A 23,390-nucleotide genomic window follows, 5' to 3' on the forward strand; every position below is an offset into this window, starting at 1 on the left:
AACCTGACTCCCAGACACTTTTCTGCTCCCATCACTTCTCAGGCTCTTTGATGAGGTTTTCTCTTCACCCTCCCTTTTTTCTCTTTGATTTATAAACCTCCAAACACCTGTGTGGAAGACACATTATTTCACAGAAACTGAAGAAATCCCTGACTATCACAGTGTCATTAACACAGAACTAATTTAAGCCACGACCTTCAATTTTTTCCCCCATTTCTTTCTATGGTGGGAAGAAGTATTTGTGTTCAGGTTGCATTTTTGGGTGACTCTTCCAGCAGTAGCTCAAGAATTGAAAATATCTGAATTGAAAATGTCTTATCAGTTACTCTGCTTGCAGGATGAGCAGTCTGAATCTTTCCTTGAGTCATCTTTCCTTGAGTCATCATTGATCAATAATCCTCCAAACTGTTTTACAACCTACTCGAGACTTGCAACTATCTCCTCTGTAACAGGCAAGTATCCTGCTGCTACAGCCCGTAAAGAAAAATACAGTGTCATAAGGAAGGGAGGGAACAGCTTAATGAAGCTTGGCTCATCTTCTGCAGAAATCCCAGGATGCTGTTGCTCTTCTGAAAGCAGCAGATCGCACAGGGAGAGAAAACTTTCTAATTGGTAGGAGATAATATGAAAGTATGAGATATCACAGAATCATGAAATCATTAAGGTTGGAAAACCTTCAAGCTATCCCCACCAGCCCACTGTCTCACAGTATCACGGAATCACTAAGGTTGGAAAAGACTTCCAAGGTCACCAGGTTCAGCCATCAACCCATCCCCCCCATGCCCACTCACAGAATCACCAAGGTTGGAAAAGACCTCCAAGACCATCAAGTCCAATTGCTGACCCACCACACTACCATGGCCACCACCATCCAAAGGTGCAGATACCCTTTTGGGTTTCATCTTGGACAGCCTGTACTTCTTCAGTGAGTGAATTCCTACAGAGCACAGGGAAGGAAACCTGTCCTTTGTGGCTTTCCTTGTCGGTGAGGAGTGAAAATCTCATAAAGATAATAACCCCAACTATTACGGCACTGAAGCAATATGGAGATCTTTTCCTGGACCTGATGGACATGGCTTATCATTTCTGAACACAGGTTCCTAAGGCAATAATACAATATGGCCAAACACTGATCCCTGCAGATCTATGCAGAAACAATCTGCAGAGTTCATTCAGGGTAAGAGGACTCACAAGTATGGTGGGGCTTGAAAAGTAAGAAGTCCTTTGATACACTGAATCATAACCCAGGTCTCCAGTTTCATACCAAACAGCAGCAAGACCAAAGCCAGAGCTTTTCAAGCTGAAGACTGCTATTATTAAAAGGAAAATGTTTAATAAAAAAAAAAACTTTCAAAGCTACACAAACTCTCTTAAATGGCTGAAAGTACAACTGCCTTTATTTTCTGCTTTTCTGCTGCTCAGCACGAGCGCTGAAACCTTGAAAGTTCTGAGGATCACCCAGATGGCAAGCTCTATCCTCTCCCAGCAATGAAATCTGTAAGAGGATGGTTATAAAATCTACTCCAAATCCTTCGTATCATGTAAGAACAGTGAAACCTTCTAGTACTGTGCTTCGGTTTTTCTATGGCGGAGCATTAAGCTTGAGAGATGCCATGGTGGATCTCAAAGCTGGATTAGGATTCACCATAAGGAACTACAGTATACTTTTTGGGGTGGAAGCAGAGGATTTAATTACACTTTTTAAATCAAGTTCCAAAAAAAGGCGGTTTGGTGAGCAGTTGCACTCCTCCATCAGCTGGATTTGGAAGAGCCTGTCAAAACCCACTAAAGCTTCCTGTGGGCACCAGCTTCCCATTTCCCTGCTGTAAGGACTGCACTGCATGATGGAAGTCTGGAGCAGTATTTCACCTCTTCACCACTGCAGTGTCACAGTGTTCTTTATAATCGAGACAGAGAAGAAGAAACAACAAAAAATGGTTCATTTAACTCCTGTGTGCAGGAGAAGATCCAAGAATGAAGCTGCAGATCTACCCTGAAAAGATGTATGACAGCAAATCTGATTTACTTGTTCTTTACTTATTTAAAAAAACATGTATGAAATATTACCTAATGCCTGAAAGAAGAAGAATTAGTTAAGAATATTACAAACGTTATTTAGGTTGTAGGTACAGTAGCTTTAATGAGATGAGATGATGACAGGCTTTCAGTAGTGCTTAACGTTGAGGGAAGAAGGCAACCACACACTGTTTTCAAAAAAGAGCAGCGTGGGCAGGAACCTAATTATTGCTAACTCATCCACATAACTCAACCTAGTTAGCCACTCATCCATAATTGAGTATTTTCTCCTATTTATTAGGTGCTCGTGCTTTTCTTAGTAGCGAGGTCAGCAGAGCCCTGCCAGGAGCATGCTGGTGATCCCCCAAGAACCATCGAGCCCAACTGTGTCCTCACACAGCACCACCCAAACCCAAACCTCTATGTCTAAGAGCGATGTCCCAATGCTCTCTGAGCTCTGGCAGCATGGAGCCATGCCTGCTGTCCTGAGAGCTGTTCCACACCCACCATCCTCTGGGGAGGAATCTTTCCTTAACTCCCATCTGAGCTCGGAAAAAGTGATTTAAGTGAAGTTTGGTATTCTTTTTGTTGATTTCTTCACTTTACTCCCCATGTCACCTTTTGCTTTTCTCTCTTTTGCTTTCCACCTCCTGAGCCTGTGGACAGACAACAGCTACCTCAACACACAGCGCTCTGCTTGACCAAACTGGAAAGCCCAAGCATAGCCCTGAGCAACTTGAACTCAATAAAAAGGAATCCGTCCTCTGAAGACTGGCTTGAAGAAAACAAGAGCAACCCAGTCAAAGCTTCTTCTGAGTGGACTCAGACTGGACTGCTGCCTACTGGGGTGTAATTGCACTGGTTGCATGCCATGAGCCTCCGCTGCACTAGTGAGTAAGTAAATTACATGTATCGGGTGACAGATGATGCATTCTCCTCTATTCTCCTCTCTGCCCATTCATTTTTCTTCTTTAAGAAGAAACAGACTTGGATTTCAAGAATTAACTCTGAAGTCCTCCTCAAATTATTTGGCCCAGTAAGACTTTAAGCAAAGATGGTTCGCCTAAAAAACATTAATGGAATGTATTTGTATTCATATTACAAGTGACATTTATTATAGTAACTAGCCTTCAGAAGGCAGCTTTAACATTTTATCTAATTTGAGAAAAAGCAGAAGCTGATGGTCTGGGTCAGATCCATCACCACGTCGTCCACAGTACAATTTCCAGAAGCGATCACTGTCAGCCACTTCAAAGAGGAGAATAAGCAACCGTGCCTCAGGCTGTTGCAGTATGAACAGCCTCTGCATCTGGAGCCCTCTTAATTTCTAGCAGTCAGTGTAAAAAAATAAAGAGTATTGTGTCAGAGAAGGAGTGCCGGAGAGGACATCAAGGAACGCTTTTGTTCACATCAGTGTATCTCCAGTATTCCCAGCAGATACTGGTCTGTCTTGGTTTTAAAGTCTACAAGCACTCCAGAGCTCCTTTATGACACTTTGGTCCCATCCCCTACTTTCATTAAGATTCACATTCATACAAAAATTCAGGTGAGGAAGGACCTCTGGAGGTTTCTAGCCCAATTCATAGCACGTTGCTGGAGAGCTCTTCCAGATGAGCTCTGAGCATCTCCAAGGATAAGATTCCACTTCTCCAATGGACAGCCTCTTCCAGTATCTGACCATCATCGTGGTGAAATGTTTTTCTAAAATACATGATTAGAATTTCCTTCTTGCAACTTCTGTCTGTTGCTTTTTGTCATGATCAATGGTTATGTTTCTTTCACTGGATCTCTGAATGAGTGATGGATTTGGGCTGTCCTCTGACTACTCTGGCAAACTTGTCTGTTACAGAGAACATCTTACAGCTTTAAAGACTGACGCAAACAACTCTTTGCTTTCGTCTTACCATCCCTCACTACTCTGAAATATCTTGGTCTTCAAAGAGCCTTGTTGACTCCCTGGTTAGTATCCTGCCTTTGATGGTACTGAAAATCTTTTTGCTATGGATTTCAGCCACCTTTGGAAAGTGCTCTTCCAGTTCCCCTCTTGTCTCTGAGTTTCTGGTTAACATTTAACCAGCCACGTTTATGGGCTTCTTGTTCTTTTCATTTGGGACAGTTCTCTATTTCCTAAATGCCAACCTTAGGACAACCCCTTAGCTTTCTTATTAACCCAGAAAGAGAACTTCTTATATAGTTTTGTTTTCTTTTTGCTGCTTTCCTGGGCTTCTAATAGAGCATTTTGAATGGTTTCCACACAGCCTATAGGTTTCCTGTTTATCAGACTACTCATTTCAGGACTTTTTTTTCTGATCGTTTCATTTCTATATAGCTCCCCTTATTGAAATGGAGTATCTACATCCAGGATTTACTCGGTAATCTCCCTCCTGCTGCTAAACACACACGTGTGATGGTTGCTCCTACTGACCTATGGACACTGCCAACACCGCATGAGTTCATCCTGGTGCACCACTTGGGAACAAATCCCAGAGAGATTATTTTTGCAGACTGTAAAACAAGTTGTTTGTGGAAATGCCATTTACTGCACCCAAATGAGCTTTTGCATCTCCCTCTGAAAAGGCCCTGATTTAGTCTCTACGTGGGTAGCTGAAATCTCCCACTGTTACTTACCTATCTTACATTATCACAATGTAATCAGGGGTCAGAACTTCTTTTCCATCATTAAGAATCTGCAATTTCAGCAAGAATTCTGCAGCTCCTCTCTTTTTCTGAGGTACTTTTGAGCTGTCATACTGTTTCTTTCCTCTATGTATAACATCAGTCCCTTGCCTGCATGTCCTACCTGTAAAGCTGGCAGCCGTAAAATCAATGAATGGATGTTGGACTGGGGTTGTCATTATTTCTCAGCCTCTGAGTTGCTCCCATCTCTTTGCTTTGATGTTATAAGAGGAATCTTAAAAGAACGGAGTGCAGAAGGAAAATTTCAGCCATTCCATGTCCCACACCACGAACCTTCCTCAGGATGCTCCTCCAGGGAGATCTCCCATTGGCAAGAAATGATCAGAAGCTGTCATGATGCAGAGAGCATTTGAAAGAGGACCTAAAAATCTGATTTCCTCAGATAATGAAAAGTATGTCCCTTTTGGATGTTTAGTAGCTTTTGACTGTGAATACACAACACCAGACTCAGTAAAGAACCCTAGGTTCCTTGCTATTAAGCTCTGGGCACAAAGTGAACACCGTACCATTACTCTTACATCCTTCTTTCACCTCCACGCTTCAGACCCCAGCGGTGCTTTGTCATCACTCTACTAGATAACGTAGGGAATGACAGAACAGATTGATGGAATGATGGAATGAAGGAGTAGTTTTTCAAAGGCCTTTGAAAAATTCTAAATGTTGCTTCCTTTTACATCCAAAGGAGCAGCCTCATTTTTGATCTATGAAATACACACCAACAGGTTGAGGTGATCCACAGATTTTTAAATGATTGGGATCTTTCAGACCCATATTGTGACACTTTAGTTTTCATTAGTATGACCACAAAAAATCAAGAGTAAGAATTCTTCCACCACTGGCTAGAGTGAAAGCAATTCAGCACAGATTTCCAGCAAGATATATTGAAAAGATGAAGAAGACACTGACTTAGCATATTTATAAACATACAAATGCTTCCCTTCCTCTCTTTCAGGCTGTCTCTATGCATAAACACAGTCCATGACATTTGCTCCACTATTTCTTTTCCTTGAGTACCTGCATAGCTCTCTGTTCTGTAGACAGGGAGGACTGCCCTGTGCACTCTTTCATCTCCCCTAACCTGGCTTGTGGTGGTCAACCAGGTCAACCATTGGTCCACCATTGGTCAACTGCTGGCCAACCACCGGTCAACTGTTGGTCAACCACGACCCCCAGGTCCTTTTCTGAAGAGCTCCTCTACAGTAGCTCAGCCCCTAACCTGTATTGATGCATGTGGCTATTCCTCCCCAGGTGTAGGACACGACACTTACCCTTGCTGAACCTCATCAAGCTCCTCTCCGCCCAACTCTCAGCCTGTTTAGGTCGCACTGGATGGCAGCACAGCCTTCTGGTGTGTCAGCCACTCCTCCGAGCTTTGAATCATTAGCAAACTCACTAAGGGTACATTCTATTCCTTCATACAGGTCATTGATGAAGATGTTGAACAAGCTACTAATTAAGCTCTGACAAACACCTCCTGCACTGCACACCAAGCAAAGCAGAGGAACACAGAGAGTGGGGCTGGCGTGTCTACTCACCGTGTTGCTGGCCTCAGCGGCCAGCCTGGCTGCGTAGCGGGCGATCAGGCGGTGCTCCTCGTCCAGCCGGCCTGGGCTGTCCAGCACACTGTGGGGACAAGGACAACCGTCAGCCCCGTGGGGACAGGCCACTGCTGGGACGTGCTCACAGCAAAGAGAGAGGTGATGTGAACAGCCTACAGCACGCTCTTTGTCATCCCCCTTCCAAGCGGGGTCTGCTCTCGAGACTTTGAGTCTCATAGCATTTCCTCCATGATTCATATACTCTGATTTTCAGTGATAAAAATAATTAATCTTTACTAATTAATAAGCTAAAATAATCATAATCATAGAGTCATATAATTGTTAAGGTTGGAGAAGATCTCTGAGATCATCAAGTCCAACCATCAACCCCTTCACCACCACACCTACTAAACCACGTCCCTAAATAGAATCACAGAATTGTTAGCGTTGGAAAAGACCTCTAAGGTCATCATGTCCAGAAGGAAGCTCCTGGCCTCAGGACAGCCAGTCACCAAACAATGGGAACTGAATGCCAGCACTATGATCAGGCTTACACCCAGCCGTGCAGGACACGGCCGTGCAAGATGTGGTCCTCACACCTTGGACAGCATCAGGCTGAACAACTCAGCAGCCGTTCGCTGCCTTACTGCTGCACAAAGGTTTTCAGTACAGTCTCCCTTTAACAGGGAGCCAGCCAATTAGTTATGTAAACCAAAACATGGTTAGCTGAAAACCAGCATTAGCATGGAAATGAGCAATGCGTTTCGTGCTGCAGCACAGCCTTCCCAAAGCTGCTCCCGGTGTTTGATGTGGGATTCACCAACACCTCGTGGGCAGCTGTAAATAACGTGCAGCCCTACCTGGGTGCAATTGTAACCACACAGCAGAAAACAGAGCACATAGATGCATATCTAATGCACAACAACAACTCCTTTCAGTCCCCATTTACTGCTTTATGAGATAATTTACATTTGTTTAAGCTCAATTTCACAGATTTATGTTGACGTTTAAAGAACCACATCTATGCTGTATAAATCACATTCATATAAAAACACAGATTTATTTTTATAATGCCAAATTGAACAAATTGAACTCTTCTGAGACTTGGAGTCTCAGAATTAAGGGAAGGAAAACAGACCCTCCACTCCAGGCTTGATGATCTCCTTACATGTCCTCACACTCATTTTCTGACTTTTTTTTGGTTAAGGAAGAACATTTTTTCCCATTCCACTTTCTGAATTTCATACCGGTTTTGGTCAGATTTCCTCTGTAATTTAGCCTGGTTGAGTCTTCCTGATTTACAGGAACGCAGGCCATTCCATCCCTTCCACCTTTTCCATCATCTGCTAATTACTCTCCTAATTACTCTCTCAGTTCCTGGAACAATTATTTGTTCATACCTAAGTGAATTAGGAAATAACTACTGACAATTTCTTACTTTCTTGGAGAAAAGTTGTAATTAAAAAAAAAAAAAAAAAGCATTTTGCATTTGCTTTTAGACCAGAAGCACCGGTGCAGATTGGGAACACTGATGCAGCAGAATTTTGGAAAGGTAATGCTGGAGATTTCTGTGTCCTAAAAGCGTTGTGCCAAACTGGCAGCTTTGTGGTAGTTGCAGAGCACTGACAGTCAAACTGTGAGATCTCCCACCAATCCTTTGGAGACTCAGCCCGTTGATGACATCCTGGCAAAGCAGATGGAGAGGTCCAGTGAAGGCATACCCATGCTCTGCTGCCAAACACTAACACAGAAATGAGCCCAGACATCCAAATTATTGGCTAGGGCTGAGGGATGGGTAAAGGATGTAAGAGAAGACGACAGGGCATGGTGCCAGCTTGGCGATCTCAGGAATTCATGATGCAGAGACGTGGCAGAGGGCAGCACACAAGGCTTGGTTTATTCTTCCAGCACTGAGTTGAAGGTGCAGGGAGTCAACCACGATGAACTAGGTCCCAAGTCATACTAGAGGAGGTTTAGGTTGGATTTATGGAGAATTTCTTCATGCAGAGGGCGGTGAGTTGGAGCTGCCTAGGGCAGTGGTGGGGTCCCCACCCTCAGAGGAACCAAAAAAACGTGTGGACATGGCACTAAGGGATGTGGTTTCACAGAATCACAGAATGGCTTGGGTTGGGATCATCAAGTTTCAAACGCCCTGCCACAGGCAGAGCCAACCTCCAGATCTGGTACTAAACCAGGCTGCCCAGGGCCTCATCCAGCCTGGTCTTGAACACCTCCATGGATGGAGCATCCACAGCCTCTCTGGACAGCCTGTTCTAGCACCTCACCACTCTCTTGGTAAAGAACTTCCTTCTGATATCCAATCTAAACCTTTCCTCTTTGAGCTTAAAACCATCCCCTTGTCCTGTCACTGTCTACCCTTGCAAAAAATCGATTCCCCTCCTTTTTATAATCCCCTTTTAAATACTGGAAAGCTGCAATGAAGTTTCCTTGCAGCATTCTCTTCTCCAGGCTGAACAAGCCCAACTCCCTCAGCCTGTCTTTGCAGGAGAGGTGTTCCAGCCCTCTGATCACCTTTGTGGCCCTCCTCTGGACCCTCTCTAACAGCCCCCCATCTTTCTTGTACTGGGGGCTTCAGACCTGGATGCAGTACTCCAGATGGGGCCTCATGAGGGCAGAGTAGAGAGGTCCCTGCTGGCTACCCCTCTTCTGATGGAGCCCAGGATACCATTTGCTTCCCAAGCTGCAAGAGCACACTGCTTGCTCATATTGAGTTCTTCGTCCACCGGGATCCCCAGGCCCTTCTCTGCAGGGCTACTCTCAAGGAGTTCTTTTCCCAGTCTGTATACATATCTGGAGTTACTCTGACCCAAGTGGTGGTGGCACCTGGTGCATCGGGCTGATGGTTACATTCGCGATCTTGAAGGTCTCTTCCATGGTGAATGGATGTATCTATTCTAAGATTCCAATGGTGACTGAAGAGTAAAGATCTTGGGGACAGAATATCCTTAGGGAGAGTGATTTTCTCCTTGCACTCTGCCTTAAAGTCAGCAGCGCTGCAGACAATTGTAGTTTCAGGGTCAGGATTTTAAAGGAAATGAAATCAAACCATCTGAGCAGCTAACCAGCCATCTGTCCACCTAGGTCAACTGACCACAGGTGAAACACACAGATCTGGTGGCCAGCTACTCTGCAGGAAATGCAGAATACAGGATGCATAAAAATAACGAAACAGTAGGTTAAAAAAAAAAAAAAGGAAAAATATATTATTGTAAAATAAATGAAACCCACTGAGCTCTGTTTGCTCTAAGCCTTATGCAGCACGGGTAGATTTTTTGGTTGGAGGACATCGGTGAATTATTCCTAATAAGATGAGAGAAGGTGAGTGATGGTCACTGCAGCCTGTCAGGACTGCTACACTTGCACTTGAGCTCTTTTAGCCAAAAAAGGGGAAATAAAAGATCAAAAGAAGTGACAATGGAGTACAGATTTCATCAGGAATGTGGGGAAGCATTCTCTCGTGCTGACTTGGAACACTCCCTTGCACAAAGAGAGTGGGATTTAAATTATTTTCTTCGCATTTGGCTCCTTCCAGGAGTGCACTGTTACTCTGGTAACCATACCAAAGGCATTTTTTAATTTAAAGACATAAATGAGGGAAAACCTCTACTGCAATGGGTTGCAACACGGCAGCTATTAGCCATGTCCAATATTTCACTGCCGTATTCTGCAAGATGCAGTAACTTCTTTGTATCTTAAATCTGGTGATTGCAGTAATTCCTTCAGTTTATTGTCATGTGAACAATATTATGGGCTTTCAGTTCAGCAGACAACAGTGACTCACTGTCAAGAAACAAACTGACTTTCTCTGGAGATCTGGAAAGCCAGAATGCACTCCATAAATACGGCAGTGGAATACAAATTTCTACATGGCAGAGTGGCGAAATAAGGCTCTAAAAATGTTATCCATAGGATAACAACATGGAGAGAGCCCCGAATCACTAAACCTCCTATTCCCTCCCAGCACAGCAACTCTGTCTCTGCAAAGGCAAAATTTAATTATGCCCAAAAGTGGAATATGGAAGCCCTCTGGCTATGTCCTGTGATGAAATGGGAGAACTTTGCTTTGGGGCTTCAGGGTAAAACTTTTCTACACAGATTTGAAATACGAATGTGCACAAACACTAAAGTTGAAAGAAAATGAAATGAATTCTTCAAAGCGTTAGCTTTCATTGGAAGGGCACAAAAAGAATCGTAGAGTCACAGAATGGTTGGGTTGGAGGGGAACTCAAAGATCACCCAGTTTCAATCCGCCTGCTGTTGGCTGGGTGCCCCTACCAGACTAGGCTGCCCAGGATCCCATCTAGCCTGGCCTTGGGCACCTCCAGGGACGGGGTTCATGTGTGCCCATTTTTTGAGCCTGTCCAGGTCCCTCTGGATGGGCTCCCCCCTTCTCTTGTGTCAGCAGCACCACTCTGCCAGGTGTCATCTGCAAACTGCTGAGGGTACACTCGATCCCATCGTCTATGCCACTGATAAAGATGTTGAAGAGCACCAGTCCCAAGATGGACACCTGGGGGACAGCACTCATCACTGCCTCCACCTGGACATAAAGCCATTGACAGCAACACTCTGGCTGCAACCTTCCAATCAATTCTTTATCCAAATAGTCCAGCCTTCAAATCTGCATCTCCCCTAGGTAGAGATAAGGATGTGTTGCAGGATCATGTTAAAGGCCATGCACAAGTCTGGGTAGAAAACACCAGTTGTCCTTCCTTTGTCCACCGATGATGTCACTCCATCACAGAAGGCTACCAGGTGGGTCAGGCATGACCTTCTTTTGGTGAAGCCATGAAGCTGTTGTATTATGCAGCTTGCATTGATGAGATTGACAGAGGTTTAGCCCAGGTCAACAAAAGGTGCAACAGGCTGGGACATTATCTATGGTTGCACAAGGGATGAAGAGGGATAACCAACAGGGAGAAGGAAGAGCAATTCGAGTTACAGAACAAGGTGGGCACAATGGCCATGAGCTAGCTATGAAAAACCTGAGGGTGGAAATGAGAAGCTCTCCTAGCACTAACCGTGCCCCGTGCTGCAGCCGGCTCACATAGGTTGCAATCAGTGCATGCTCATCAGCCAATCGGCCAGCAGCGTCCGCCTTGCACTGCAACCTGGTGATGGTGGAGGCAAAAAGAGCAAACAAAACACAAGGTGAATACAAAGCAAATAATTAATGGGTTTTAACGAAACAAACAGTTAAACATTGAAACAAACAGTTAAAAATTAAAACAGTTAAAAATTAAAACAAATAGATGAGTAATTAAAAGGGTAAATATGAGTCACATGAAAAGGATACCTTGTGCAGTTAGAGATTAGAACAGGGAACTATTTGGGTGCCCCAGTTTGCAGCACACATGGTCACTGGTGATGCTTTCACCAGCACTGTGGTCTTCATGGAGACACTCTGGAACTTGCTGTGGAACCCAAACTGGGCGAGATGTTGCCTCCTGAGCTATAAGCAGAACTCATCCTACCGACTTGCTGCCAGCCCCAGGATAAGCCCAACCCCGCAGGGCTGCAGCTCCACTAGTGTCTGGAATGGGAACTGGAAGTGCCCAGCTTCTCTTTCTCTCGTGCAACAAGAGGGCCAGCAAAGAGATAAGGAGTGTGATAGAAAACAAAAAGATGCAGTGGCTGGTACCATGAAAACTACCACCTGTCAGGGGTTCCTTACATAACACTGTGTTCTTCTTTGTTGTGAGTACATGAATAAATAAACTTATTACACTTCTGAATAATTTTACAAATAGAGATTGAGCGCAAGGAATATTTGTTGGAAGTACTCCCGCATGGAGAACTGTATGCAGCCCAATGAGTACGTAATGCTTTCCACCGTAACAGCGGCATCTCAGAACCTCTGACAGAATACAGCAAAATGGTTATTTCTTTAGTCACAGGCATTGCACACAAAGTCAGCAGCAATTTTCCTCCACCGGAGCTTCCCCACAGGCAGGTGAGCAATGCCTGCAGACCCAACCTGCTGTCCCACCAATGTGTCGCTGTTATCTGAACATAACAGGCATTTCTTCCCAAAATAGAAGTGAACGAGACATTCCATTCTTCACTTCTGTGTCAGGTATTCAAGCTGCTCTTTCAGCTTACAAACCACAGTTAATTCCTTCTCCGCACATGTACAGGAAGCATTTGTCTCTAAGCTTTATAAACGTGGTATTTATTGCTTTCAGCATCAATATTCAGATGCTATGAAAGCACAATTCTCGTTTTCCAGACATACAGACTCTTTTCTTCTCTGCTACGTGCAGCAACGTGTCAGAGGAGTCTGCCAGAAGCGGAGTGAGACCTCGTAAAAAGGAGGAAAGTTGAATTACCTACATCACCCCCTCTGGGCAACGAGCAACCTCTGTAATAATGGGTTTGTAACAAGAAAGAGACTTCACATCAACCGCTGCACAGAGGAATTCTTAAGCAATCCACACTTTGTGAGGGCTGACTACAGCCAAGTGCTGAAAAGCTTTATTTTAGATGTGCACTATGGCTGGCACATTGCTGCAGCCACGAGAATTGAGATTCCGAGACCTCATTCATTACAACTCCATGCACGTGCTCCTGTGAAAAGAAAAAGCCCGGCAGAAATGACCACATTTTGAACTCCAAACAGCTCTAGCGTTAATGATGATTAGCATTTCTGCTTTTGAAAGGAGGAAAAAAGGAAGAGAGTTAAATTAACATGAGACTGAACAGTGTTCCTAGCATATCTCTGATTTTTTTCATTTGCATTTAGAAGATTCATAGAATCAATAAGCTTGGAAAAGACCTCTGAGATCACCAGGTCCAACCCCAACCCACCCCACCATGCCCACTGCCCACGTCCCTCGGTGCCACATCCCCATGGTTCTGGAACACCTCCACACCTCCAGGGATGGTGACCCCACCACCTCCCTGGGCAGCTGTGCCACTGCGTTGCCAGTCTTCCAGAGAAATACTTCCTTATATACAACCCTAATCTCCCCTGGTGCTCCAGCCCCTTCCCCAGCTTTGTTGCCCAACAAATACATCACCACAATAAACAGATGCACCCTGGGAAGAATTTTTCACTGTGTTGGCAGGTGGTGCCAACTCCAGCACACAGATATCTTCTCGTCGAGGAGAACATCAACACGCAGTGGGCAGGAGGAAGCGCAGGGCTTAATGGCATCCTGTGGGTGGTGGTGATGGGTTGACAGTTGGACTTGATGATCCTAGCAATCCTGTTCAGCCTTTATGATTCTGTGATTCTCTGAGTGTGCATGATGGGGATGGGCTGATGGCTGGTCTCAGTGACCTTGGAGGTCTCACCCAATGTTAACAATCTTAAGATTCTATGACTGTAAAATGTTGTAGGTATGCATGTTGCTTTCAGAGAGCAGAAGTACTAAAATACAGAGCCAGTGCAGGTAATTCTGCGCTACAAAATGCACATACTTCAGATCTGGTTCAAACAAAATGCACACAGCTTGTGCCCTCTCTCCTAGCACCTCACACTAAACGATGCCCTGTTTGCAGAGGGCACTCTGTGTTATCTCTCAGAGCAGAGCCCTCGCGACTGCACCAAGAAAGCAAATTTCAGTTCTGCTGATGTGCATCTTCCACTCTTGTTTCTGCAGAGCTTGCCTCTTCCTGAATTCAGCTCCTCAGGGAAAGCCTGAGATAGCTACAGACGAGCTTAATTCTTTGTAAACTTCATCAGTGTATCATCTCCTGAACGTCTGCACAGCAATCAGTGCCCATTCAGAGCAGCTGCAGCACAGTGGCTTGCAGCAAGGCAGCAGTGTGCAGAGCAGAGAGCAGCAGTGACACGTGACGGTGCTGCTGACACACAGCACAATCAAGGCACATATATTTCTCAAAAACCGACTTCGTGCTGGCCTTGGTTAAGGTGTAGCATCATTGCTAAGCCCTGGGCTGCCCCATGCTCCCAGCAGTGCTGCCGTGTGTAGGCAGGCTCAACAGTGCTGATATCACTGGCGTTCAGGTGGGTGAGTGAACATAACCCTCTGCCTCTGCATTTCTGCTGTTTTGAGGCTGAACTCATCATAGAATCATTTAGGTGAGAAAAGACCGTTAACCTTATCAAATCCAACCACCAGCCTAACACTACCCAGCCCACCTTGGAAGCCTATATGGTACTGACAGTGAATGAGCACCATGCCACAAATGCTCCAAGGAGTTTCATTCCTTCAGACGACAAAGAGCAGAGCAATCTCTGCTCATCTTGGCCCAGCTCTGTCCCTCTCCATCACCTCTGCCTCGCCATGTCCCTGCAGCCCCATGGAGCCACGGCACAGATCCTGGTCACCACTAGTGGAACCCCAAGGAACTCCCATGGGTGCTGACTACGTCCTGGCAAATTAGGGCAATTAGGGTTTTGTTGAGGTCTCTGGCCTTGATAAATGCAGTCTTGCTCCTTGTTTGTCTCATCTCTGTTTTCAGTGAATCACTCATATGTCAAAAGGCAGCTCTGCAATAGCCTGAGATCATAATGAATTTGAACAGAAGTTGCTAAATAAATTTAAGCAAAAAATGGGGAAATCAGGAAAATTAGGAAGGTGCTCCAGTCCTGCAAAGCCAGACTGGATGAGCTTTGGATAGCCTGCGCTGGTGGAAGTAGGCCCTCGATGGGCCTGGATGGACATTAGGGTCCCTTCCAACCCAAACCACTCTGGGATTCTGCTGCTAATGAACATGAGGTGAATGTTTGCTGTCTTGCTGAAGTTGTTTCACATAAAACACCAAGTTATTACTTATACTGAATAAGATCACAATGACTCTACAGCTTGGTGTTGCTCCCTTCCACAAACAAGCACCTCACCAAGCCCTCACCCTGGCTCTCCTACTGCTACAAACCCCAGTCACATTATTAGCTCCCATTTTTTGTGGTAATTTTGTTCATTTGCATTTGGCTGCTAATCCACCATAATTCCCCAGATACTTCTCAACAATAGGCCTGTCTCGTCAGCCATTCTCTTCTTATTCATGCATCTTATTTCATTTTCTGTCGCTTGAAGCTGTCTTTATCCATTTCACTCCACTGATTTACAGGGCCGTTCTGAATTAGAAGCTTGCCCTCTGAAGAATTTCCATAGTGTCAGTGGGAAATTTACGTACATGTGCTCCCTATTTCATCATGCGAGCTGTCAAGAAATACACCGAGTAACTCCAAACATGGCACAGACCCCGTGGGATCCTTCCCAACACGTGCTCCCTCTTCGGTAGGAAAATATTGATATTTTCTTTCCCTGACTGATTTTCCAACTGGTGTTGCACCCACTTAACAGTGGTTTCAACCAGTCCGCATTTACCTAGTTTATTTATGAAAATACCATATGGGATAGTGTCAAAAGCTTTATGAGTCAATGCATTTCAAATTAATGCTTCCCCCTCCTTCCTGAGGCCACCCACCCACCCAGAGCCATCCAATTTCCATTCTCTGACATGATTTGTTCCCAATATAGATGTGCCAACTATTTTTATTCCCCGGCTACGTGAGTACGAGATGATTGTTTTATAATGTATTCAGAAACCCAAAGGTATTCCTTCTATCTTCAGCCATGCATTTCAACAAAAATACTTATTTACTTTATACAGCCCGAGTGCAAAGAAGCAGCAATGCCACCCCTTGGCACCACCAGGCCGCCACTCCCCTTCTTTCACATTTTAATCATTAAAAGAATGGAATTGGATCAGCTCGTGTTGGCACAGCAGCCTCACTGTGAGCTCCTTTAAGGCCTGGTGTCAACTTTTTCAGAAAAAAACTCCTTTAAGAATTAACTTTCTGTTGATTATACCCTTTGATTCACACCTACCAGATGTGGGTATCTACCATATCTACATCTTTCATGGCAACTTTTTGGTATCTCCCAGGACTACATCCATCGTTAACTGGGCCTGAGTTCAGACAGCAGTCAGACACCACTGAGGGCTATTCTTGCTCTACTTTTGTAAAAAAAATTAATATAAATCCAGTAGTAGAAACTCAAAATTATGCTATAAGCATAGAATCAATAAGGTTGGAAAAGACTTCTAAGATCCCCAACCCCAACTCATCCCCACCATGCCCACTGACCACATCTCCACGGCTCCCTCCAGGGACGGTGACCCCACCACCTCCCTGGGCAGCTTAATCTGCTAGCTTTCAGAAGATGGTATCAAGGATAAAATATCACCTGTTTGTCCCTAAATTAACCACATGCTGTGACCGAATTCTTCAAAGTAGCATTAAGATGTAATCTCGCCGTCTGTTTTCTCATGTTTTTCCTATAATGACAGCCACCAGACACAACAATGGCTGACACTATGCAGAACAGTAGTCAAAGGCAGCAAGAAATAGAGTTAACTGGGCTACAAATAGAGTGAGCTGAGCTCCTTCTGGGGAAGAAGTGTAGCGTTTGATGACTGGAGTGCTGCTCTGCAGCTTTATAAGGGACTCCATAAATTACTGCAGTATTTAAATGGCATCTTAAATTCATTTCTGTTCTGAAAACCTACAAGGAAATCCATGTTAAATAGATGATCTGTTAGAAATCCTGACGTTTGCCTCAAGAAATCCCTGCAAATTTCTAATATGATGGTTCACAAATTTGAAAATCCTTACAAAATTGCTCAGTGCTGCTCTGGTCGCTCTGTAGGGAAAGAGCTTTGAGAAAGGGCTGCCAGGACATGATCTAGAGGGATCTCTTGTTTTCTGTCACATTACTTTCCCCCATGATTGATTTAAATAGATGCTAAGGTCAAAAAGGATAATTATCACCACTCTGCATAATAGAGAAATGAAATTTAGCACAGCAATTTCTGAATCAAAGCCATATTTCCGACTGACCTACAGCATGCTGTTCAGACAGTGATGTCATCTGTCTTAAAGTCGGGGGGAACCACCATGCTGCCTGAAAACTGCAAACAACCTTTTAACTTCTTCATACTACCTCCAGCTCTTGTAGGCAGGAGAGACAATGGGATGTATATCTGAGGTGAAAATCGCACAATGTTAATACACAGGGAAACAACACAGCCCAGCACCAGCAGCATGCTGGATGCTCATCATTAAGGCAGAGAATAGAGGGGGAAAAATAAAAGCATTATCTGGTAACATTTGAATTTAAAGCAAATGAAGAAAGGGATGAATAAACTGCCAGCAAAGTGGTTTCAGAAAGACAGTGGTGACAAAAGCTGTTTGAATATGGATGCTGCTGCTAAGTTACTAAAGAAAAAAGAAGTCAAAATCTTAATGGGCCCAAGTGTGGAAGTGTAAAAACCAGGGACTGGAAGAAAAATGAAAGCATCAGTATGACTTGGACAAGGACCCAGAGAGCTGTGGGATCTCCTCCTTGGGATCTCCCACAGTCCCTGGCCGTGGTGCTGAGCCAATGGGGGACCAGAGGGACCCATGGTCATTGTGCCTAAAAATTAAGTGCAGTCAAAATGGAGGAAAAAAAGAAGTGAGGAGAAATGATGGCTTTGAATGTGATGAGAAAGGTGATGGAGAACAAATGTGAATCTTCAGCTGGAGTGCAGTGCTCTGGATCTGCTCTGCCTGCTGGGTGCCCCCAGTTCCCTTCCTTTCAGCACAGCACTGCTGTGTGGCAGCACTCAGACTGCAGTAACGTTATTGGAAAACCCATCATGGGCTGCAGGGGGGAAGAACTGAGTGAGAAATATGACTTCAGCAGCAGCATACACGATAAGCTGAAAAATACTACTTGAGAAAGGAGAAAAGATGAAAGTAGCTGAGGTGAGAAGCGGTATAAATGAAGACTAAAGGTTTCACAAAAGAAGTAGGTTAGCAGGCACCATAAAGCAGCACCAGGATTAAGCACGGCTGTCTTCCAGCAGGTCTCAGTGCCCGTTCCCACACAACAGTGCTTCCAGGTCCTGAGTTCTGCCCTAGTTGTGTACCAACAGTAAGAAACAACCTTCATAGATTGGGTCCACCACTAGGATTTCTTTTATATTTTATGCACACACTTTCCTCTTGATCTTGAATTTTATATTATACTCACTTATGTGTAGTGAATGTATCTTCCAGTTATGTCTTTGCTGTTGCCTTTGGACCATTTCTTCCTTCCCATCAAACTTCCCAGACTCAACTAACACATCTTCCTCATAACCCATGCCCCACAGACTTCCAGTGGCACCCAAAGGATTTTAAACCATGGGTTAAAGATAAATACATATAGGCACCTAGATGTCAGTGCAAGTTTGAAATGCAGGACTTCTTGCTTGAAACTGTTGGACCAATTAGTTATGACAGCTCTTAGAATCACAGAATCATCCAGGTTGGAAAAGACCTGTAACCAAGATAACCAAGACCAACTCCAACCCATCCTACCATGCCCACTGACCACATTCCTCAGTGCCACACCTCCATCATTCCTGAACATCTCCAGGGATGTTGATCCCACCACCACCCTGGGCAGCCTGTACCAATGCCTAATCACTCTTTTAGAGAAGAATTTCTTTCTAATATCTATCTGAACCTCCCCTGGTGCAATGTGAGGCCATGACCCCTCATTCCTCTCATGAGGTAATGTCAAACCTTCATTGGGCAAGGTTTCAAGTGAGCTAGGACCTCCCTGGTCTCTGGACAAAGAGATATTTTTAGTCCTTTTCTAGAAAGAAAACCTATTTTGGTATTATGTAGGTACACAGAAGGTGTCATGGGATGCATTACGAAGCATGGTGCATGACTACCTGCACCTACCATGATCTGTTCATGATGCTGAACTCTGAAAAGTGTGGCCACATGCACAGTGCCTACTGGAGAAGATCTGAATGACTTCTAGCCCATGCTAGTTCACAAAATACACCCAGAGATTGCTAGTGGCAGTCAGACAGGGTCAAGGTCAAGTCAGGAACCATGATCAAGCTCCAGGACACCGGCTCCTGCCCCAGCGCTACCCCAGCCCCAGCAGTGCCTGCAGACTGTGAACTTCCTGAGGATGGAACTATGGCTAAAGTGGCTCTAGGATCTCTAGATGTCACACACATCTAAGAAGCACGATATAGGAAAATGAATGTACTACACCTGTGTCAAAGAAAAATGGCAGAACGGACAAGAACAGTGGTCAGTCACTTTCAGGTGGAATTGGTGACTGGACAGCTAGAAGGAAATGTTGGAGAGATAAATGTGGACATGGCAACAAAGGAGAAAAAAGGCACATTGGAAGTTGTCAGAAGATAAATTAAGCTAGCCAAGCAAATAAACATCACTCTGGGTTACAGAACTAAAAAACACAAACAACAAGGGATAACGTCAATGACACAGATAGAAAATACATCAATGCAGAGCTGACGGCAGAGGAAGGTTTCTGGAGGTCTGACCAAAAAGCTGGAAAGTGCCCAGTCATGCACGCATCGAAGGACAGGATAATCAGTGGCACTGGAGACAGTGAAGATAAACAAGGACAAACAAAATAAAGGCAGGAAGAGAGAGAGAGAGACCACAAATTGCAGATAATCAGTGATCCTATGAGAAGAGACTGCAGAACATCCAATGCACATCGTTAAATGGGCTGAGGGCTGGAGGCCTCTGCGAAGGGAATTGCTGATGGAAGAATGGTGCACATGGACCACAACAGAAAGAATCTATTCCTAAAGTAACAGGAAATAAACCAGCTAAAAAGACATAACATATTTTGTAGGCTTGGCCTCATCTTACACAGAAGGCAAAATCCTTTCCATTTATTTATAAAGGTTCACCGGATGTAAGGATCAGAGTAACACTGACTTTTGTTGTATCATAGGTCACAAATACAGACAAGGTTGCATTCAAATTTTCCCTCTGTAAATGTTTCACTTGATAAATGCATGGAACGTTTCCCTCCCACATTTAAGACAATGCTATCAAATGTAAACATGCCATTAAACCGCCGATTTGAATTTGGAAATTTACGTTCTGAGAGATGAAAAATAGCAAAATGGTAATATTAAATATTACATACCTAAACGTGAGAATGATCCAAAGCTGCAAGTGACCATCGCTACGATTCTGTTCCCAGAACTTCCCTCTTATTAGGACAAACTTTCTCTGACCTCATTCTGTCTGCAGTATTTTACTGACTACAGAAAGCTCCTTGCAAAATACAGATACAGAAATCCTGGGATCCGCAGAGTTCACTGCCCCTCTGGATGCTTTCCCATTGAAAGCAGAGGATGAGGAGGGTGGAAAAGATAAAGGCTCCCTGAGATGTGCGCAGGGTGAGAGCAGCATTTGAGAAGGGCTGCTTTGGTTTGTTTGCTTTTCAATTTTTAGTTCATAAAAAAGTGAGCTCAGGCAGTAAAATCCTGCTCTTTCAGTTCAGCCTTCTTCCCAACAAAGCAGCTGTCACACTGAGGTTATTTCCATGAAATAACAAAAGGACATTTCTATTTCCATTCTGCCACGGTGACATCTGCCACAAGTGGATTAAAATTCGAATGAGGCAGTTTTTCACTAATAATTTAGTACAAATCACTATTATGACTAAGCTCTTATTAGGAATATTAGTAGGAAGCACAGGAAAAAGGCTTTTAAAACTATATACATACATTTATCAGCATGGACTTCCACTGAGATTCAGTGGCAGCTACAGCTGAGATTACCAGAGATTCAGGAACAGCAGCATGCAAATGTGGGCACAGTGCAGGCAAACTGACAGATGGGACTTGATGATCTTAGAGGTCTTTCCAACCTTCAAGATTCTATGATTCTAATGGATATGATCAGGAATGTGGATGTGATTACAAAATTGCAAAAGTAGTTGTCTTTTTCTAATAAAATCATCCGTATGTATCCATTTAGTATTACTTCTGACTTAACCTTCAAATAAATGGATCCACTTTTGCTCCATCTTTTGGGGAAAGAAAGCAAAGCAAAAAAAAATACCATATATACATGTAAGACATTAGGATAGGATATAAGGATAGGGGAAGAGCATGGAGCATATCCTCCTGGAAGAGATGTCAAGGCACATATGACATGAGGAGGTGACCCAAGACAGCTTCATGGCTTCACCAAGGACAGATCGTGTCTGACCCATCTGGTGGCCTTCCATGATGGAGTGATGGCACTGGTGGACAAAGGGAAGGGCAACTGATGTTGTCTGCCTGGACTTGTGTGAGGGCTTGGACATGGTCCCCAACTACATTCTATCCGTACATGGGAGAGATGTAGGTTCAAAGGCTGGACTATTCGGTTGATAAAGAATTGGTTGGAAGGTCACAGCCAGATGGTTGAGGTCAATGGCTCTATGTCCAGATGGAGGTGGTGATGAGTGGTATACCCCACGGGTCTGTCTGGGGACTGGTGCTCTTCATCATCTTTATCAATGGCACAGGCAGTGGGATTGAGGGACCTGGACAAGCTCAAAAAGCGGGCACACAAAAAACTAGGGAAGTTTAACAAGGCCAAGTTGATGCATTTGGGTTGGGGCAATGCCTGATATGGGTACAGAATGGGAGAAGAACTCACTGAGAGCAGTCCTGCAGAGATGGACTTGGGGGTTCTGATGGACAAAAAGCTGGACATGAGTCAGCTGTGTGTGCTTGCAGCCCGGAAGGCCAACAGCATCCTGGGCAGCATCAACACAGGGGTGGCAGCGGGGTAGGGAGGGGGTTGTGTCCCTCTACTATGCCAGGATTACTGCAGCACATTAAAACGCAGCTAAGAACGGCAATCAGCTTGCACCAAGCAGTCTCAGTGTCCCGATGTGTTCACTTCATGCTGCCAAGATGTGACAGTGTCTGCAGCTGGAGAAACGAGACCCTGAATTCGGTCGGTGATGTAGTCTCACATCAGGGATTAATCTAAGCAACAGGAACTGTAATAAATCCTAGGAAAAACATTCACAGAATCACGAAGGTTGGAAAAGACCTCCAAGATCATCAAGTCCAACCGCCAACTCATCACCACCATGCCCACATTGGAATCAGACATGTGTGAACTACAAAACAGAAATAGAAGAAATTTCCAAAGGGGAAAAAAACATTTTTCCTGCCTTCGCTCACTCTGTTACTAACTGCAAACACCTATACATGTTCCAGGTTTAAAGAAATGGAGAATACAAAGATAACACAGAGACGCGCTGCTTTATGTCCCTGACTAACCACATGATAAATGAATGGATGCTCCAACGTACTCTGTGGTTCACTCAGTGCATTGGAACTCCCAAATACTTAGAAATATTATACCATATATGGATGGGCATATGCTGAGATGAGCACAGAGTCTTTTTCAAGCTGAGGCAAGAGGCAAGTGTTTCAGCTGGGATGCTAAAGCCCCCAGATCTGCAGCCATCTAGTTTAACTGGCTGCATGCCAAGGTTATGCAGAAGCCTTGCAGAGATAGAAATAGTCTGCATACAATTCAGATACAGTCTGAATTGGCTTCCACTGATCATTCCTCATAAAGCCTCATCTGAACAACCAGAGAAGCTCTGGTGAAGACCTTTTTTCCTCATTACAGTGTGATGAAAACCAACCCAACCCTGATTAGGCTTGGACAGGCGTACACAACCACCACAATTTTGCAAAGAACAAAGGCACAGCAGCGGCTGAATGTCAATACCTGATGTGAGATGGATTCCACTGCAAGTCTCAGGTAGATCCCCAGGGGTTGTGGTTACGGAGCAGTGTGCTGAGGACTTGAAAAGCTGAAATGATGGAGGCAAACATTGCTACTGCCTTTCCCCCCAGGTTCAGGAAAAGATAAATACCTCCACTCATTCTTTGGAATAAGTAGATAGAGGGAGAAGAAGCCTCTTCCCATGAACTCTTGCAGAACCTGCTAGATGAAGTAACCCATAATTCTGAAAGTGAGAATCCTTGAAGAAGGGTGAGCCGGGATCTTGGTAGAAAGGAAGGTACTGAAATAGCTATGGCAATCACAGAAGATGGCAGCTACCAAATATTTGCTGCCTGTGAGCTCTCACAGTACCTGACAGAAGATGATGCTTGAAAGTAAGGTGATTTATGGTTTTCTCACAATTGCCTCTGTATGGGCATAATGCCCTTCTGCGCTTCAGCAAATGCCTTGCCTCTCAGAAAAAGCAAGCTGTGGACAAAGAATGACAATAACCATCATTCCATGGAATCTGGGAGTTCCTCTGGTGTTAATTCCAATTTCTTTTCTTAGCCTTTCCTGGGCAT

At 44.4% G+C, this 23,390-nt stretch overlaps 1 protein-coding gene across 29 annotated transcripts in view; it reads right to left on the reverse strand.

Annotated features, from left to right (window-relative positions):
• DTNB (dystrobrevin beta) overlaps window positions 1-23,390 on the reverse strand; it is a 140,621-nt gene that overhangs the window by 49,588 nt on the left and 67,643 nt on the right. For 20 of the 29 annotated variants that reach the window (XR_005858621.2, XR_005858622.2, XR_005858620.2 and 17 more), the window contains 2 exons: window positions 11,294-11,383; window positions 6,249-6,336 (listed from right to left, as the gene is read on the reverse strand). The exons of 1 other annotated variant lie outside the window; for it this stretch is intronic. Coding sequence is in view for 24 of the 28 variants with exons in the window: in XM_040698056.2 (XP_040553990.1) it covers window positions 6,249-6,336; window positions 11,294-11,383 (178 nt within the window). In the remaining 4 variants the exon portion in view is untranslated. Of the gene's footprint in view, window positions 1-6,248; window positions 6,337-11,293; window positions 11,384-11,427; window positions 12,840-23,390 lie in introns of those variants that run through there. 8 more of the 29 variants (XM_046939422.1, XM_046939421.1, XM_015285238.4 and 5 more) reach the window with 2 other exon arrangements.

This window comes from Gallus gallus, chromosome 3 (genome assembly GCF_016699485.2).
Source record: "Gallus gallus isolate bGalGal1 chromosome 3, bGalGal1.mat.broiler.GRCg7b, whole genome shotgun sequence".
Lineage (NCBI taxonomy): Eukaryota > Metazoa > Chordata > Aves > Galliformes > Phasianidae > Gallus > Gallus gallus.